This window comes from Crocodylus porosus, unplaced genomic scaffold, assembly GCF_001723895.1.
Source record: "Crocodylus porosus isolate Cpor-Errol unplaced genomic scaffold, CroPor_comp1, whole genome shotgun sequence".
Taxonomy (NCBI): domain Eukaryota; kingdom Metazoa; phylum Chordata; order Crocodylia; family Crocodylidae; genus Crocodylus; species Crocodylus porosus.
In genome coordinates, this window is record NW_017728925.1 from 1,515,544 (window position 1) to 1,535,811 (window position 20,268).

The 20,268-nt window shown below is 49.3% G+C and overlaps 1 protein-coding gene across 2 annotated transcripts; it reads right to left on the reverse strand.

The window, feature by feature from the left end:
* Positions 1–818: 818 nt before the first annotated feature.
* Positions 819–20,010, reverse strand: LOC109313792 (ectonucleoside triphosphate diphosphohydrolase 8-like). 2 transcript variants are annotated; one of them, XM_019540509.1, is made up of 10 exons: positions 19,650–20,010; positions 12,119–12,253; positions 11,519–11,636; positions 9,608–9,758; positions 8,690–8,849; positions 7,520–7,750; positions 3,819–4,079; positions 3,082–3,192; positions 2,532–2,669; positions 819–1,546 (listed from the first exon to the last, which is right to left on the reverse strand). In XM_019540509.1, the coding sequence occupies exons 1-10, from the start codon at positions 19,746–19,748 to the stop codon at positions 1,355–1,357; spliced, it is 1,596 nt and encodes a 531-aa protein (XP_019396054.1). In that variant the 5' UTR covers positions 19,749–20,010; the 3' UTR covers positions 819–1,354. The 2 variants fall into 2 exon arrangements, with proteins under 2 accessions (XP_019396054.1, XP_019396055.1); XM_019540510.1 differs by lacking the exon at positions 19,650–20,010 and adding an exon at positions 15,827–15,995.
* Positions 20,011–20,268: the final 258 nt, after the last annotated feature.

Below are 20,268 nucleotides of genomic sequence, written 5' to 3' on the forward strand. Positions count from 1 at the left end.
ACTTGATACAAATGCTCTGGGGAACTGAGAGCCCATCAGCCTTTCTTGGTCTTGACCTGGCCTTTGTAAAGTTTCTCACAGTGTTAATTTTGCAGGGACACCAGACAAGCACAGGCCTCCGTAATGTCTCTGAGATTTTTTACCCTGCCTGGCAATCAACTGACCCAGGCCATTGTACAGTCTTGGTTCCTTACATCCCCCTGCTATGCCCTACTGCCACAACCTGGTCAAGCTGCAGCCTTCAAGTGTGGAGGAAAGGGTAGCTGCCAAGCTTATTTCCATGAGGGCCTTCAGCTTACCACATGTTCCTGTGCAAAAACAGAAGAGCCCAAAGCCAATCACCGTTTGTGCATGCAGGGCAGGTTGTGTTTCACATGGAAAACATGTCACCAGCGGTTGAAATTCCTAGCTGGTGTCTTTGGTTTTGTTGTAAAATGATTCTTAATGCTTTTTGGAGGTTTTAAATAGACATTGGGGGCGGGGCGGGGGGTGTCTATAGCTGGGGACGGTCATGGGTTTTACTGGGTTCGGGGCATAGGCATTTAAAAAAAAAAAAATCAACGCTAGGCCAGTGGAAGGAGCTGTTTGCAGACCTATCACCTGCTTGTTATTTTCTCATCTGAAAATGCCAGTAAGCACTTCTAAGATAATGGACTGCTTTGGGAAGACATTATTTCGTGTGTGGGGGCTCTTGTCCTGTCAAGGAAGGAGGACACAAGTGACTATCACAGCATTCACAAGGAGGGTACCGAGACAACTGTATCTTCTCATCTGCCCTTCCTCTCGGTCAGAACTGCTAGCCTTCTTCCCAAACCTGCAGGAGTCTTCAGCCGTGGGATTCATAGATGTTTAGGCCCTAAAGGCTTACTATTATCATCATCCAGTCAGACCTCTTGTATAAAGCAGACCACTGAGCCCTGCCCAATAATTCCTGCACCAGACCCACCACTTCTAGCTGAGTTGGAGGGTGCCTTCTAGAAAAACTTCCATTCTCACTATAAAGACATTAAGGGATGGAAAAACCTACCACCAGGCTTGATAAGACGTTCCAGTGGTTAATCACCCTCCTTGGTAAAAAACAAACAAACTTACATCTAGTCTGAATCTGTTTGGCTTCATCTTTCAGACTTCTGTCTACTAAATTAAAAATAAATCTATTATAAGAAATCTTTTCCCCATGGATGGATTTGTAGATTGTGATCAAGCTGCCCCTTAGCCTTTTTTCAGAGGTAGGCATTAGCAGAGATAAACTCAAAAGATATCTTGAAATGGTGGGAAATGACTTAAAGTCCCACTGGAGCCACTTCCCCTTTTCTCATTTGTGAAGGGGAGGTTAAGTCCATTATCCAGACAGCTACTTGGGACTCCAGAGGAACTGGAGTGTGATGGCCACCAGACTCACTATGAGGGTCAGCACAATAAAGGCGACAGCAGCTGCCCAAAGGCTGTGCCAGTGTCCTGTCACTTGTTCTGGAGCCTCTGTGGGGATCATGTTGCTAAGGTTCAATACATAGCCCAAGGTCCAGCCGATGTCTGTGTTTCCAGCCTAAGGAAAGATGCCCAGAGAGTGGCTTTACTGTGTTGACCAAGCGCATTGGGCCTTGTGTTCCAACTGCTTCATTGCTAATGGCCCCGTGAGCCCCCTAGAAGAGCTACTGCAGCTTTGGATCCCAGGCAAGGGCAGCCCAGCCCTTATCAGCACAAGAGGCATAGAGATCTCATAAGCTATCACCTCCCTTCTTACAGGCAATATTCCTTTGAGACTGGCAACTACTGAATCCAAAACTGGAGCTTACAGGCTGCAGCATTATTAGCCATTTCATACAAATGATAGGAGCAAAGATTCCTCCCGCTTTTGGAGGAAGGTTTAGGTGCATTTTCCCTGAGAAGCCTGCCATTATTCATAAGCAGGCTGCATTCCTTCCCCCAGCGTGTTCCTGTACCTTCTGCCCCACATCAGAGAGCTGTGGCTGAGTCCTGCTCTGTTGCCCTCAAACAACCCAGCTGAAAGTTAGTTCAGATTTAGGCCAGTCCAAATGAGGAAAGAATTTGGCCCCAGAGGGCATGTCTAAAGCAGTGTGGAGGCAGGATGTCCTCTAGCCTCCCCACTACCGTTCTCCCCATGTCCCAGGTGTCTTCAGAAACATCCCATTTCCCCCTTTCCACCCTGGACATACAGCTGCCACAGCAGTCTGCAAGCAATCTGTGTGATGAAAGCACGTACCCGCTAGGTGGCAGCAGTGAAAGCAAAACTTTCCCATGACCATGCAAGGTAGCCTGCTGCTTCCAAGCACACAGCCAGGTGCAGATAATACTGCGTGATACTGAGTACCCTCAACTCCTGGGGAAATCAACAGGAGTAGGGACATTTAAGACCCTGCAGGGAAGATTATTAAATTACTGGGCCCACATAAATGATCTGCCTCAGAGCACCAAGCTATTCAAGTTAACTGGCATAGCTTTCACAACTTTCAGAAGAGCCAACTACTGCCAGCTGGCTGCAGCAGCCTGAGCAATGAATCCCTCCCTACCTGTTGGCGGAAATGGATGTTGCTCCATGTTTGCTCGTTGAATCCATAGCCTTCATGTAGCAGCGTCAGGATGTAGAAGGCCGATGCACAGTAATTGCTCAGGCGTACCTCCTTCTCCCGGGGGTAGCTGGCCTTCAGCTGAAAGAGCCAGCATGACAGAGCGTGGACAGCAAGCAGGGAGGATCCCAGCTCCCATTGGTGTTTGGCTCAGTTATTCACCCCAAGCGCACGTGAATTCCCAGCTGAGGCAGGGAAACTAGAACAAAGCCCCTGTAGCAGCAGGCTCATTCCTGCCTTGTGCTTCACTGCTGGAACTCAGTCCCAAAGGGTCTTGTAGTTACGTAGTTCAGACCCCAGAGCACTGCAGGGCCGCTGCCCTCCTCCATCCCCACACACTCACCTCCTGCCTAGCATGTGAGCTATGGGACTCTCAGCAAGTGCTCAATCCCACCCACTCCAAGCTCCTCTGCTTTGCCCCATTAGCCCTGCAACTCTGGGGTTTCACCCAGCAGCAGACAGCCATGTGAAGCTCCTGACTAGAAGGTCTCACCTCCTCCCAGCCTCTGGTGCAGAAGTCCCAGATCGTGCTGTTGACAGTGCTGAAGGATTGACTGCTGGTCAGGTTCAGGAAGTTGAAAGTGTAATAAAATCCAGAAAAGGCCTATAGAACAAGAGGAGGGATTAAAACCACCTCCCCAAGGAGAAACTGCAGGGGATGAGAGCACCTACTTTCCTGTCATTCTATGATCCTATGATGATCCTAAGAATTGGCATTAGAACTAAAAGCAGACACCATTCCTGACTGACTGTCTGTGCTCTAACCCCTTGCGACCAGATCTTACGCTCCCTTATGCAGTGGAAAGTCTGCTCATTTCACTGCATTCTAGATTAGAATCACTATATTTCCAGTAATACAAACCCAGAGCTTGTAAGTACATAGCTAAATTAATGCTTCTGCATGACAGAAGAGCAGCCACCACTACCATACATATGAGAAAAGCATGATTTTCAAACCTCTGCAGCCTCATGATTACTATCTAGTGGTTGTCCCTGGCCCTGCTCGGGTTTAGTTGGGGGTGTGTGGGGGGTGGAGTGGGGGGGAGGGGGTGTCACAAACACTCTGATGAAAGGATAAAACTTTTCTCTCCAACTGAAAAGGTGATTTTATGGTGGGGAGGGAAGGGACTTAGCTGTGGCTCCCTCTCTCTTCTCAGCTGTTCTGCCATCAGGCAATAGAAAGCAACTTTTCCAAGTGCCCTACCCAGACAGTGGGGAATGATGCCTTACAAAAAACTGCCCATGCACCGGTGGCTGGTAAACCTCATTGAATCCACACATCTTTCCTGCCCCGCATGCAGTCAAATTAAAGAGCTTCTGGATGGTGCTCCTGCACTCAGCTGGTACCCCCGTCCCTTTGAATGTGAGGGTCTTGTTGGGGCTGGGTGTATCTGGGACACAGGGACTGTCATATAGGTCAGCTGTGGTGATGTTCATCTCGTATTCCTTGGGGTAGCATGGATGGGGAATCTGCTGAGCTGTGATGTTATCCTAGAAAGAGAGAAAGAGAGGTCCATTAGCAGTGCACAGGCCTGGGATGAAAATCAAGGGTAGGGGTGATACCCAAACTTGTCATAACCCACAACCCTGCCAAACCTATCAGTAGGGCTAGATTAACACATAGGCAAACTAGGTACATGCCTAGGGCTCTGAGTTGTGGGGGGGTCCGGTCCTTCCCTCCACCATGGTGGCATGCAAATGGCCCTACCTGCCTCCTTTCCCTTCCCCTCCCTTCTGCCGGTCTCACCACTGTGGTGACTGCTTCCTAGCAGCAGCTCCAAGCCCCAGTCCCCGTGGGCAGCAGTGCCAGGATGGGGATTGCAACCAGCTCGTGGCCCACTAAAGGGTTAATCCAGACCTGTCTATTAGCTTGAAATGCCCAAGAGTGTGGGTTAACTCATTATGGAAAAATCTTTCAGGATTTACAAGAAAACAAGGACCCATCTGTAGGAGGGGCTAGGACATCCCATAGCATTTGAGAGAGAATCCTGTTCTGTTGTAACTCTTCATAGCAGAGGTCACAATACCCACCCAACCCCAGCCTCTCCCTCAAGAGCGCCAAGACAGCATCTACGTGATGCAAAGATGAATGATGGAAAAGTCAGGAAGACTCATTATTGTGCTGCCCCTTCTCTGCCTCATCCCACTCTGCTATTATCACACACTCCCACATCCTGCAGCTGCAGCCTGCAAGGGATTGCGAGACAGAAAGCACCCCTAACCCCCCTCCACCCTATTCTCCTGCTGGCTTGCCCATCTCCTCCATACCCTTTAGGAAACACATCAGTGATGTGTGGGCACGGGTTCCAAGACCTTGGTCCTGCAAGTACCAGAACAGTGCCCAGGAGGGGATACAAAGCTGTGTAATTTTGGTGCAAAGGGAGGGTAGGAATGAATGCCAGCACAGCCAAGCACTCACATTTACCTCTGCACAGAGTACAATTGCATCTGAGACCCAAACATGCAACATATGTGCTTCAGATTAATTTAATCCAAGTTTTACCCCCATAGTACATTTACTTTGAGTTAAGGTGTGGTCATACAATCACACTCCTCAATCTGGCTACCCATAGGAGGCACTATTATAGGCACTAGGTGGGGAACTAATTTGCTTTGACTAGAGGAGCACAAGACACATACAGCAGGGTAACTTCCTGAGCCATTGCTTACACTGACATAAGGATGACTTACACTGATATAAGGCTTTGCATCATGTATCCACTTAACTTTTACTATGCAGTATTTATCAGTTTACTCCACAGAAGTCTCAGCCCTCTTGCACGCCTGCTGCCCAACTCCAGGATTATGAGACTGGACACAAGCTTAGACCTCAACATGAGGCACTGAACTGCATAGGCCTCACACCCCTGATAGGCAGCAGTAATGCAATAACCCCACAGCAGCAGGACAGGGCCCTTCCGCTATTCTACGTCTGCTGGTGCCTTTATTTGCCCATTTATCCACTACACTCCTCACCAGCCCCATCCAGGTTCTGGTGTGTGTATAAAGTAGGGGAGCCACAGGACAGTCCCACTGTCACCTGGATCCTGTGCATGTTGGGGAACTGCAAGGAAAAAAGTAAAACAATATTTACAGCTTCTTGCGTCCCCCAACTGAGATGACTTGGTGGGACAAGCTGGTAGGGAAGGGACTGCAGGAGGAAAAGGGGCTGCCGTTCTCCATGGTCAAAGCAGAAAACCCACCCCCATGGGTGGGTCTGGGGAGCAGGAAGGTGGAGTGTGCAGCAAGCAAGGATGGGGGGGGGGAGGGAGGCAGCAGTCACCACCACCCCCAGGTCCCAGAGCTGCACCAAAGCAGTGGCTCCAACAGAAACCTCACATATGATCCAGGGAGCACAGATTGCTCACTGCACATGCTCAGCACAGCCAAAGGGAGGTTTGGACCATACCACCCAACCCCTCTCCACTCCTGGATCCACCCATGCCCAGAACTATGTTACCACAACCTACATAACTCCCCATTACTACCTGCACAATGAAGGGTTAATATAAATCACCTGTTATTATGTCAAGTAGCTGACTTAGTGATAGGATCCCTGTGTTGATCTCCTTTCCCCAGCTTGTCATGTGATGTTGCATTAGATTGTTAGGAAAGAATGAAGTTCAAGGACGAGCCAACAGAAGAGGAGGAAGAAGAGCGCATGAATGATACAAACAGGCACTGGCAACCCAGAACCAATTGGTTCATTCCAGGAGCTTTCCCAAGGCACAGGAGAAAGAAGAGACTCTATCCCTCACTAGGGGAGTTCTCTAATAAAACTGCATTTCAGAGAGAAAATGCTGTGCTGTGAAACAAGTGATATGGATGAAAAGACCCTGCCCTCCAAACTAGACAACTTTCTGGTGTTCCCTGGGCATAGGTCTACATTGGCATCCCTAGCATTGCCCAGAGTGCTTGCTCTCAGGCACCTCCCACCCACCCACACCCGCTCACGGGCCAAACCTAGCAGTGTGGTAGTAACACCTCTCCAGGGGGTGCCCTCTGAGACCACTCCTTGTGACATCAGCCCATCTTTCCGAGTACACAAGCCTTGCCTCTGCGCTGACTTAACACACTATAGCTGGTCTAGTTGCTGCCGTGAATAAGACTTCAGGAACACCATTGGATTTGGGTCCAAAGTTGTTTTGCAGCGTCCCTGTTTTTTTGAAGCATTTACCAGACTGCTTGTGAACAGCCCAGAGGCTGGAATGCAATGGCACATCTTTGTGATTTGTGGCTGGCCATGGAAGTAGAGAGGTATTGTTCTGATTCATGGTTTAGGTGTCAACATTTTTGAAACTGAACAGAGTAAATCACAAACAACACTGTATTTACTGGGAACGTCCCGGAAAGCAATCATTACAGCAAAAATATGGCAAACTGCTGGATTTCCTTAACATAATTAGGAACAAATCAGTGGCTGCTTGGAAATTCCAGCTCAAAGAATAAAGACAGCCACAATAGCAGCAGGCTAAGGCCATTCTGTTTGCTCGCAGCAATGCATACTTATTGTCTGATTCACCCAACTCCAGGCCATAATATTCTGCAGCCTTTTAAATATTGACTCCTTAATTTGTTTGCTCTGTCCCACACCTGCAGTGCTAACATCATCTGTTTAACATCCCACTGGAAGCCATTGTGTTCAGTAGATGCACCATGCTCATATACAGTAGCTATACCCTGTAGCTAAATATGTATTTTCTGCTCTACTCCACTCAGACACGTCGACAGTGCAGCAGGTGGACAGGATGTCTCCCTGAACCTCCCTTGAAGAATTGCCACCAATTCTTTGAATATTTCAATTACTTTCAGCTGTCTATTATGTCTCAACTGACTTTGTGCCATGAACAATCAGCCCTGCCAAAAAAACAAGGTAGGGACTTACAAAAGGTGACGATGGAAAGGATAGTGTCCTGCACTGTAATTAATACCTTGCTTAGAGATGCCAGAAGCATCTTCAAGGCCTGGTCTCGCCCATAACAGAGGTAGCTGTGAGTGTAAATCGAGTACTCAGTGCCATACAGCCTGAAGAAAACTTTGGTGCTGTTGTCCTCAATGGTGCCACTAGGCTGGAAGGTTATTTGAGTTGAGGCTCCTCCAAGGTCCAGCGCTCCCAGAACTTCAGTTCCATACGGATGTACCCATTTCCCTGAAAAGGAGAACTGCCCCCCACCACAGACAAGGAATTAATTTGGCTGGAAGGAAGTCCAAGCTAGCACCCTCTAAAATTTTGCATATAGGGACATAGGCCAGAGGGTATTCTATTTTGCCCAGCGAAGTCCACACCTTCAGCAACACAATTTTGATCTCAATGCAAAGTCAAGATAAAGGGGGACAGAACCTCAGCTGACATCCATCAGCCTAGACCCACCGACTTCAGGAGAGCTAATTCAGTTCACACCTGCTAAAAACCTGCCCAACTGGACAGAGGTCAAAGGCTCTCTCATGAGGGCCACTTGGCTTGCTTTGTTTGTACATTACAGCAAGAGTCACTGCCCACACTTGCACGGTGAGAAGCATTGCTTCAGATGGTTCCAAAACAGACCCCACTCGGGGGTCTAAGTTTAAAAAAAGAGAAAAAAAAGAAAATACATTAGTTTGTCACCAGCATCAATGCAGATTTAAGTAAAAAGTGAGCCGAGACCATTGCATTGGGCTGAAATGGAGGTCAAGCTTCAATACTCTCAGTTTTATTTGGGGAGCATGACCTTTCTTCAGTTACCTGCACAAGACCTCCTGTCCCAGGTGGAAGTTAGCCCAGCCCTACCCTGCCTCTCAGCTCCCCATGGCTTCATATCCATTTTAAAGATCTCCCATCAGGGTAAAGCACCAGCTCACTGTATGAAGAGTCTACTCCCATGTCAGAGCCTCCACGGCAGCAAGGGACCAGGCCTCCAGCTTCTTCTGTCTTGGATTCACCCTTTGCCTTGAAAATCCCCAGTTAGAGCCATGATGGGAGGGGCCAGAAGGGAACTGCATCTGAGAAGCAAAGCTGAACTGCATTCATGGTGGGTCTTTTCTAATCCATTTCCCCAAAGAAAGCAGTTACCCCAGTGAACAAAGCCCTCATTGTTCCTCCACACTCTGCCCACACCACAGACCTTGATGAGTGTCTCCAACAGATAGTTGACCGTGATCCAGCCAAAGGAGCCTTCCTCATTCCCAGTGAGGATGCGAGCTCCTTGGAAGTCCACAGGGTACTCTCGAATGGCCTTGGAGACCTCTGCCAAGACCTGGTCAGCTTTTGTGCTGTTCAGCTCCCTGCAAAGGGAAAGGAGAGTGATTCTGCTGGGAGCCTGTGGGATGCAGCATGGCACATGGACACTGCAGCAAGATGAAGGGTTACTGGTGCCATACAGAACTCCAATAGACTTTCAAAGTGCCACTGATACTAACATTTAGCATCTACTGCAAAGAAGCAGGTATGCAATGGGGAAGAAAAAGAACCTGTTTCCACATCTACAGGTTTTCTGTGCTCTAGAGGACAACGGAAACTCAGGGAAGGTCAGGAAGAGCCACTAAACCAGGGGGTGCTGAGTGTGGAAGAAGCAGGGAAAGGGAGCCAAAACAATGCTCCTGAACAGCATTCACTTGCACACTGGTATAAGAGGGAAGTGGTCCGTGCTCTCAAATAGTGGCTATCTGTCCCTTCCCTCTGAATCACTGCTATGCCCTTCCTTTTTTAGACTGTTAATCCCCCTTCATTCCCCTCCAACATGTCCTGGTTGCCCCATTGAAGGGGATGGTGGGATACAGGTTCTTACCCAACTGCTTTGTAGCTGGGCCTGGTGGAAAACACCCGGAGAGATTAAGTGGACTGTTGCCAAGCTAATTTACCCATTGCTGCTGACTGATCTCCGCCATGTGGGAAGTAGGAAATTCCCATGTTTGTTCCTAATGCCCGCTGCTATCGCACTGGCCTTGCATCTAATAAGGTCACTAGAGAACAAGTCTAGTGTGCTGTGGAGAAAAGGCCTTCCCCTTTGCACAGTGCTCTTTCACAGCAATGGTGAGGGTACCTCAGCAGCCGCATGCCTGCTGTCGCTCCAAGGTAGGCGGGTGTCTCCCTCTGTTGATTTGCAGGGATGAGTGTCATAGCCTTGTCCAGACACACCTTCAGACTAGCTCCAGCGTCAGAGGGACGATTAAAGTAACTGGAGATGCCAGGTCCTGGAACAAAGTATCTCAGTGAGAGCCTGGGCTCATCAGGATCAGCAAAAGATGAGGTGAAAACATTTCCAGATCTCTGGCCAGGAGAGTTTCATGCAAGGCTCAAACCCTGGAAATACCAGCCTGGTCATTAAAAGAGCTGAACAGCCATCTCCACTCAAAGGGTTGTGTTCAGCCCTTTTGCAATTATGATAGAAGCATCGTGGAATAGCAACACCCATGAATAGGTATTTCATCCTTTCCAGTATTTCATCCTTTCCAGCAGCCAGTGGGAGTTCAGTGAGCTTTCCCCTGAGCTGCTGGGACATTGGACCCAGTACTACTCCATCCCGAGGGGTGTCTCTTAGGGCCAGCACTCAAAGCTGATTTGGCTGCATATGGTAACCTCTCTGGTGACCAAGAAGTGGTCAATCAAGCATTCTGCACTTTGGGGGAGGGAAGAGAAATCACAAGTAATTACATCGTCATTAAATCTACCCATGATTTTGGCATCTGTCCAACCAGCAACACGGCCTTAGGATCCAGGAAATTAACTGGCCTAGCGGGGGTGTCTCCCTATTTATCTAAGGAGGGGAAAGGTTGCTGTTAGCACTGCAAGGGTAGAGGTACAAAATAAATATGCACAGACACACGTACAGATTAGCTCATGACGTGCATGGTACAGAGCCTTTTTGTTCACTTCAATTAAAATAGCTCATTTTATTTTTAGAGTCCCGTGCTATTTCTGGAATGTTTGATAAGGAAATTAGTTTGTCCTCTCCCATTGGCCAAGGCCAGAAATAGAATGGGTGCATCAATATTTACCTTCCCCAAGTCCCTATGGGTTATTAATTCCACTAGCGCAAGCTCACCCACCTTTCCCCACCCGCCAAAACCCTCTGCCTAGACCTTTGCTTTGGAGCTCAGTTAACCAGTAACCTGGCTCATGGCAGCCTCAGAGCTTCCTCTTAGCACTGTGGTCTTTGCCCAAAGCTCTGAGGCAGAGGTTTCAATCTTTGCCTAGCACTGCCTGCCTGTGCCTTGCCAGACTATCCCACACGTACCCATTCTGATTTCAGCAGGGGAACGACCAGGAGTGTGCTGGGCTTACATGCCCATGCCGTCCTCTGCCACCCTTTGTGTTTGGTGGAAATTATAGCTTAACCCTTCTTAAAAAGGTGAGTCATTTAGTTTTCTTTAAAGCTCAGCTTAATACAAGATCCCCTCATGGGTCATTGCTGTTGCCCCTCACTCCTAAGCTACAATACTTCTTCCCTTTCTAATCCTGGCTCCAGCCTCTCAGTCTCAACTAGCCACCACTTCTTAGTCCCAGAGCTCTGCCAGTGCAGGTGATTCCTGACACTCAAGCCCATGCTAATCCAGTCCTAAGTCTCCTCACCTTCTGCCTATGCTCATACTTCTCAATCCCAAACTGCAACCTCCCTACTACTACCTTTCCAGACCTCTCTTGGGCACAGATAAACTATTCATTCAGACCTGGGTAGTGGTTTTGTTTTTAAAAAAAACAAGGTGAAGAAACTGCAAGCTCGTGCTCACTTACAAGGCCAGACGCATGGGAAGCCAGGATACCTTAGCTAGAAGATGGAGCCACAACCCTTGATAATGGATCTCTATAGGTGTAAACTGGTGCTAGTCTTCCACTAGCTACTTCTCCAACAAAGTAAGAGCCAGAGGCTGGTAGCAAGTCAAGCCAGCTGGCCATTACACTACAAAGTCTAAGAAGAGAGGGAGAAAAGATAGAAATGCATGAGCCCACTCACCTGGCACAGGACAGGCCTCTACCTGGCTGACAATGCCAGTGTCATTCTCCTTATCTGCTGGCCACTGGTAGATGTAGAGAGTGGTGTGTGAGGAGCCTGCATCAAACACCATCGCATACTGCAGGGGAAATGGGGGGAAAACAGAAAGTTACAGCGAATGTCACTTCTGTAGACCAGCAAGGGGACAACCCCACTACAGTCCAAAAGCCAGCAAGGAGGAGATAGCTGGACCCCAGCAGCTCCACCACAGAGGGTAACTGGAAGTGCTAACAGTAATAGGTGCTTAGAGGCCAGGAGCAGAGATTAGCCACAACAGGTTTAAAGGCCATCTGTAATGCACAGACATATGTAATGCCTAAGGAATAGAAACCAGGGTGTTGGCTCTGAAAGCAGAAGCCCCAGTAGCTGAGCTCACAAGGAAGACCTCACTAGCACGAGGTAGTGGGAAAGCCAGATACTACATGCCCAAGCAGTGTCCTCACCCCACTGTGAACTGCCAAAAACTGCTGAAACCTTGGATCAATGCTTTAGATTGAATTGCAGCCCAGAATCAAGGCACTACTCATGGGCAGCTGCCTGAGCTAAAGCCACAGCTCCTACCTTGGTACCTGGAGGCAGGAGAACAGTCTTCACCTCCACAGCAATGAGAATGAGAGCAATGATGCTGAATACAGCAACTACGAAGAGACTCCCAACAACAGCTGTCTGGCGGCTGCATCCCATTCCTGCCCCAATCTGTAAAGACAAGAGGAGATCAGATCCCTCTTTTTACCCTGGCACTCACCCTCACATATACTATCAGTTCAGCTCCACCAGAACATCCCTGCTGGCCTCCTGTTCCCAGGGTTCAAATTACACTTTGGCTGGTGTAAAAAAAATGGAGCTGCCCATCACAATGCCCTAATAACATTGGAGACCCCCACAGGTTATGATTTTCACATCTTACAGGGGGGCTCTCATCTCTTATGGGGGAGGGGTGTGCAGCCTACCCCCGCCACCACTCCAAGCTCCCCCATACTTCGAACCCTGACTGTTCCTTTGTTCACAGCTATGGTGTCAAAGTTGCTGGCCCATCTGAGCAGAGGACTAACCCCACGTAACAGTCCCTGCAAAAGCAAAAACCACAGCTGGGCTCAAAGTAGCCACTCAGCTTTTCAGAGCATGATCTCTCCCTGTAATGCTACACTGGAGTGACTAGACTATCCTCTCCACCCTCCATAAATGGGGATGCACAGCCTGTCATTTTGGGGCCAACGTGTTCCAGCCCCACTGCTGCTTTTCCCCCATCCTTTCACCCTCCACACACAGTCTGAGTATCAGCACTCAGAGCTCAGAAATTACATGTAAACTGGTATCAGCACTCACTGGTGTCAGTGATCAGAAACTGGTTCCAATCTGTAACACAAGAGAAGTTCAGTGCACATAAAACTCTCTCAAAATGGCCAAAACTGGCTTAAGATAAACCTGGATTGATGTACTTTCAGACCTGACTGATCTAGGTTAAATACATTTATTCAACTTCTGTCCCAGATCCCCTCCAGATTCAAGTTAAATCTCAGTTCCCCAGCATCTCAGATTGCTTTAGGCCTCACCTGCAAGCTCTCCCTCGTAGGTTGGGCAGGTTAGCCTTGGCCCAAGCTGCCTGCTCCAGCTGAGCAGAGAGGTGTGCGCTAGGCTCCCCCCTCCTCTTCCCAGCTTCTGGCCTGGGCCACTGGCTGCGTTTCTAGAATCAAACGTGCACTTGCATATCGGTTCAGTCTAGACAGCTTAGACTAACCTGTGATGACTGAATTGATTCAGCCTTGAGCTCTTTGACTGTCTGTACTTAGCGCAAGTGTTGGGAGCATTGGGGCACCGGGCAAGTGCTTGAATGTTGTGAATCACATTTGAACTGAACTTCTGAGCAGGTTTTTCTGTTCTCCAATTTATCTGAACGGTGAAAGAGGCCCCCTGGGGCTGTCCAGACTTCTATCCTCCCAGAGTCTAGAAAGGGTGGTGAGCTTGCTTATAGTTTGGTATTGCAGGTAGACTAGAAGGATGGGCCTATACGTGTGGCCTCATCAACCAGCAGAATGCAATTAAATGGGAAAAGCCTAGCTGCAATTAGGATGGGCTAATGATAAAAGCTATTCCCAACTAATCCATTCCCCCTTATAGCTCCCAGGATAAACCTCCTGCCTGCTTGTGGATTACATGCCTCAAGGAAATTGCATGCTGTTATGAGCTCACACCCTTGGTCATTAACTAAATTAGTCATGAACACTGAGGGAAATCCAGGACTGCGGCTAGCACCATGGAGACGGGGGTGGACGAGTTGGGAGGAACAGGGAACCCTAGAGAGGCAGACAATGCAATGCTCTGCCAGGTAACCTGATACCACCTGCAGAGGTTCCCTCGGCCTCCAGTGAAGTCAGAGTAGCTAAGCAAACATATTTGTTCCTGTGGATAGTTATTGCACAATATCCCAGGCCAGCCCTGGGACCTCATGGTGGTCACCTCTTCCAGAGCTAGATCATGCCAAAGGACAGTCCAGACGTCATCAGGCTCTGTACATCCATGCTGATTCACTGTCCGTACAGTCATTCACCAAGCGCAAAGCACATGCAATGAGATACCACCAACCTTTCAAGCAGAGTAAAGAGCCAACCCATTAAAATGAGAGCAAATCAATTCACACCTTCCATTGAGGTGCTCAGTTCCTTGCTGGAGCTGATCCCAAGGCAGTATAAATAGTGTGAGAAAATAAGCCAGATTCTTCTTTTACCTGACCAATGTCCTATGTTAGTACACAAAATAGCTGACCTCACCAGACCCTCACCATTGTCATTGCCAATCAAAGTTTACTTCTCTTCACTCTGAATCATCTCCATCCCCCACCCAAAGTCATGTCTACATAGCCTCCAGATGATCAACAAGTACAGCAACAGTAGGAAATGATGGGTGGTTTAATGGAATTAGCATTAGAGTTGACGTCAGGAAATACAGGGTCAAGTCCCAGCTGAACTACAGATCATGTCTTTGATTATAGCCATTTGTCGCATCTAATCCAGTAACACTAGTATTATGGCTCTTCACAGAAAATGTTTCTCTCTCTGTATGGATTAGACATGTCTTCTCCACAGTGATGAACCACTTAATATAGGGGGTTGAGAAAGTAGTCCACTGTCATACTTGCCCATTTATTTGCTGTTGCTTAAAACAAGCATATACATACATTCAATACACACCATGTTCACAGCTCTTCTAGGGATGCATGTGCTGGTGAGGTTTTTTCATTAACACTGACTGCTCATGTAGTACCCAGGCCAATCAGGACATGGTGTCACTACTGCAAACTGCTTCAGTCTGGCATTTAGAGCTCACCACTTAGTAACCTAATTCTATTTAGGATGTACCAAAAAGAGGAGGACATGCTTTCCCTTCACTCTGCTAGTTCAGTGGTATTAACGGGAGTCAAAATATATTTGGAGGCTATGGCGAGAATGGTCAAATAAATCTGGTATATAAGCATCACAAATATAGGAGCCTAACTCTGCACTGCACTAGACAGAGGGATCGCAGACAGCATCTGCTATTGAAAGGCTCAGAGTAGTTCCTGCCTGTCATGTTTTTTGCATGAGTTTACTGAACACACACAAATGTGCGTGAAGCACAGCTTGTTTTGCAGTATTGTTTTATTGCAGACTGACATACAGACAGAAGACACATCAGTTGTTTCACTAGTGGTTTGCTATGTTTTTCTTGGGGGAAAAAAATTTGAAAGTTATGTAGTGAGAAAGACTTGAGCAAATAGTCAATGGTTTTAGATTGCACACATTAGGGACCATTATGGTCTGCAACGCATGGAGTAAATCTGTGTATTTGGAAGGGCACAGAAGGATGTCTTTTACACAGTTGACTTCTTACCCAAGTTCTCTCTCTAGGTCCTTTCCATCGCTCACATAGCACCAAGGACTTTGCATGACAAGCTCTGCCCTAACACTTTTGCATCTCTGTTACCTTCCCCGCATTTGCACAGCACCAACTGACTGACACTTAGTCACACAACTATCACCCGTGCACAGAAAGGAGCAGAACACAACCTCTCCCGTAGCTGGGCTGCACTGAGCAGAGTGGAAAGTCAGCAAAACATACTGAGTTCCCAAGAGCAGCTCAGATAACAGACTGGGAGCTCGTCAGCCGAGTAAGAGCAGAATGTTTGCGTGGAACCAGGGTTCAGAGCAGAGCTGCACTTTCAGTGGCTTCCTACCTAGCTACTGACAGAAAAAATACCTGCCTCTCTTCCCACCTCCAGGCCCCATGACTCACCTGTGCTGGTGCAGGTGAGAGGAAAGTTTGGGCTCCTGGAGTTGCAATCTCTGCCAGTCTTAGTCCATCCCGCCGGAGAGCAGTGTCCTGCGCCTGGGACAAAAGCTGCCTGGGAACCTCTCAGTCCTGCTTTGTAGGCGCACAGCACAGTCCCAAGGTAGAGTCCCCTCCCCTTGGCCTGCGACCAATCACCTACCCACAGGAGAGGCCATTCTTCCCAGACCTTCTCTTTCTGCAGGTCCAGGTGATACAGGCAGGTTGTACTAGTTGGCTCTGTCCCCAGTACCCAGACGTCATCATAACCTCAAGCTTTCAATATTAACCACTTCACTGCTGGGAAAAGGGTGTGACTGTAGGATAAGTGGAAAAATTATTGCTTTAACTCTTCATGCTTTTGCAAGTATGTACCCAGGAACTAAAACTCAGTTTCCTGCCCTGTGACATGAGAACAGACAACCACAGACTAACAGACAGAAAGTCCCAAGGCCTGTGATCACAACCGACGTGCTTGAATTAGAAGACATCTGCACTGCGATGTGGCAGCTTAAATGCGCCTGCGCGAGTGGAGTTTTCCAATAACTTGTAACTGAGTATATAAGCAATGAAGAGCAAGCACTCAGGGTCAGTTATGATCTGAGTCTCATGACTCCAGGCTGACCTGCTTGCAAGCAATAAAGGCTTTGTCTCTGTGGCTTGTGGCGTGACTCACTTCTGGGGACCAAATTGGAACTTAGCCTCCAGGAGCTCGAACGGCCCCTTGTGCAACATGACCACATGGCCAAAAGCCTCAGTCCATGGTCTGAGTGCTGCTATCCTGGATGTACTGTGGAGTATCACCCTGAATAATGAGGGATGTTTATTAAGAAACAGATTCCAGTGTCCCTGCACTTTCTGGCAGCAGCGAAAGGGGTTTAGCGTGCATATTGATATTCTCCCCAAGTCCATCATAAATGCAGTAGGCAATGCAAGAAGCCTCCCTGCACTGACCTGGAGGAACCCTAAGGCCATGGGAGCAGGAAGGTCACTCATCCCCAGGTTGAGTGCCAGCTTGGAGCTCCACTGCTGCTTCAGTCCAAGATGCAAGCTGCTCCCTCGAGCCTCTGCTCAGTGAAGCAAGTCAGCTTCCCTTTCATCTGCTGCTACTTGGCAACAGATATACAGACAGATGGAGGGAAAGAAGCCTCCACCCCAGACCTCAGCTCCCACAGTATTCCAGTACTGGCTTCCTCCACCTGTAGCTCTGCAGTGCCCCTCATGCCTGGCTCGCCACCCACTTCTATTCCAGCCTAGAGTCTCTGTACACACAGCTGCACTAATGCCCCCAGTTCTGACCAGGTAGTCCAGTCTTCTCTTCTATTAGCACATCACCACAGACAGACATCCTTCAGACCTTATCAACAAGGATCCTGATTTTCTCCCTTTAGAAATCCCAAATTCTCCCGTTTAAAAAAATTTGCAAATTCTCCAATTAAAAACCCCAAATTTGTGTTTTTCTGTGAAAATTAACTGTCAGAGTGTGTGTGTGTGTGTGTGTGCGTGTGTGTGCGCGCGCGCGTGTGTTCACTGAACATAATGTTTTATTGATCTATTTACAATTTTAAAGCAGTATGGAAGCCTACCAGTGCCTCAGTCACTATAATAAAACACATTCTAAATACCTATAAATTCTGCCATTTGGTTTTGGGTTTTTTAATCCCTGCCCCATTCACTCACCAGGATGCGGGTCCAGCTGTGGCTCTCTCCCCCACCTCTGCCCCTGCTGTTTGTGGCTCAGCAGCCCTGATATGCTGGTGCCTTGCTCATGCCAGTGCCCCAGGCTCCCCACCCACAGCCCCCTGCCCTCCAGCCCTGCTGGAGTATCCCCCCAGGTCCCAGGGCTATGGGGCCAGGGAACCTGGGTCTGTGGCCCCCTGCCCACCTGTGGGAGACAGCATCTGGCGCAGCCTGAGCAGAGTGCAGAGCCCAGCTCCCCTACGGGTTGCATAGCCGAGTGGAGCCCATGCCGGGGGTGGATGCAGGCTGCCAGCTGTGGGCTTGGGGCTCCCGGCCCTGGTGTCCTCCCCGCTCCATGGCCCAGAGGGCAAGACCTGGGGCAAGAAGGCAGAGTGGGACAGGAAGGCTCAGTGTCACTGCTGGGAGCCCTGCACTGCCATGGCAAGGGTCTGACCCCTGTCCCCTCAGCCGCAGCAGGGGGGCACAACTCTGTGCTACCACCCCAACTCCTTCTGGGTGAGCAAGGGCCATCTCGCCATCGCAGTGTGGGGCTCCCAGCAGAGGCACCAAGCCTCCCCATCCCACTCTGCCCTCCCACACTGGATCTCACTTACTATACTGTAGAGGCCCCAGGGGGAGGGCAGCATGGTGGGGAGCCCCAAGCCTGCAGCAGGCAGTTTCCATCTGTCCCAGCCCACGTACAAAGCTGGGAGGCACGTGCCCTCTATGTCTCCCCCCCAGAGTGCATGCAGCGACAGGGAGGCAGCACCTCGCCACTCTCGCCCAAACCTGTGGCGCCGTCCTGCTCCCTGCCCAGATCCTGCGGCCGCACATTCCAGCCCCAAGCCCCACGTACCACCCCCGCTGGGCAGCAGCCTCAGCCCTGCCTAATTCCCTCCCTCCCTATGGGGGGGCCTCAATTCCCCCTGACTCCAGACTTAGCTGCAGGAGCAGCTCTCATGCTGCCTGGCTGCCATGTGAACGTGTGCATGCGCACAGGCACGTGGTACCCCCTACCTGATGGCCCTCCTCCCACTCCCCCGGCCCCTTGCAGACTGGCACTGTGCCAGCCTACAAGGGGAAACCCACTGTTTCCCTTGTTTTTCTGCATTAAAGAAGAAAATTCACTTTTTTCTCCTTAAAGAGAGAGAAAATCCACTTCTTTCTCCTTAAAATGAGAAAATCTGGGTTTTACCTGTTTTTTCTGCAGTGAAGCCCCCTTTGTCTTATGGTTCCTGTTAAATTCTGCAGCAGCCTTATGGGCCTGATCTGTACTAAGGACTGTCCTGAAGACTTCCTTTGTCTGAAACAAGGGCTGCCCAAATATACCTCGGCCCTGCAGTGTGCGCACACAGCACAGCCCGAAGAAACTCCTTTTACCTTGGCCTGTGATCGATCACAGGAGAGCCATTCTTCTCAGAAATGAGGGTGAATTGTCCAATGGGCAGGGCACTTGCTGGAAACCTGGGTAAGAACCAGGGTGAGGTGCTTCTCTACACCTCCTTTCCACCTCTTGACCATTTCCGTTGTAAGTTATTCAAACCAGGAGCCATCTTTCACTTTGTGTCTGTGCGGGCACTACTCTCAATACCAATAATGTTGGAAACCCACCAAATTAATTTTGCTCATGAACCAATGGGATGTAGTCGCAAGACCATAAGCCCAAAGGGCCATCAGATGTCCCTTGATGAGACAGCTTCATCCAAATGGCACTGCCTGCTGAGATACCCAGAAAGGCGCCTCTGCCAGGGGGCTAGAGAAGAAGGGCTGCAACATTATAGCTAAACAGCATAAGTCACTCCAGGGAAGGAGTTATTTTAACCTGTTAACTGCTGGATTCAATTCCATGCCCCATTGCCCTCTGTGAATACTGGGCTGGAGATGTCCCCAGCCTGTTTTGGGGCAGGGAGGGTGAAAACGAAGCAGGGAAGAGCTTACTGGCATTGGCAGCGCCCTGCTGCAAGCCCTGGGATGGTCTACAGGAGAACCTGGCACGAACCTCTGGCCAGTCCCTGTGTGTTCAGCTCTCCTGGCTCAAGGGGTAATTTTCCCCCACACACCACAGAGCTAACACCTCGAGGTACATTCAGTACAGTAGTTAGTTACTCACCCATTCATGAGACTTTTGCACATGTTGGAGGAGTTGTGGCTCTGGCTTCTCAGGCCTTCCTTCCTCTGGACCCTGCAGAAGAGGTCTTGTGACCCCCATCCTCCTGGCTCCTGTCCTCTAGCATGGTCCCCCCAGCAGGATCAGCTGCCTTCACTATTTGGCTGGCACTACCCTCACACCTGCCTCTTCTGTACAAAGGCTTCTATATAGTCCGGAGCTTGACCAGACATTTTACTCCTGTTGAGCCTCCATGACAGCTACTCCAGAAGGACAGAGAGAAAGGCTGATCATTTAGTGTTGGTGGTGCCAGGGGTACAGCTAGGACATAGGCAATCAGGGCTTGACCCCTGCAGGTTACAAGCCTAGGGGGATCAGGAAGCTAGGGGCAAGAGAAATGGGGATCAGGAACAGGCAGGTCAGGAGGCCAGTCTCTAGAAGGGACTGAGACACAGGTGGTCCCCTTAACTAGAATCACAAGCTGAGGGAAAGCGGTGGATGGGAATCAGGAAAAAGAAGCACGGATCCAGTTCAGCATCATTAGCCAAAGGGGTTTGCAACAGGGAGCTGTAGCTGAACAGGATCAGAACATGGACAGTCCCTAGGCTATGCTACAAGTCAG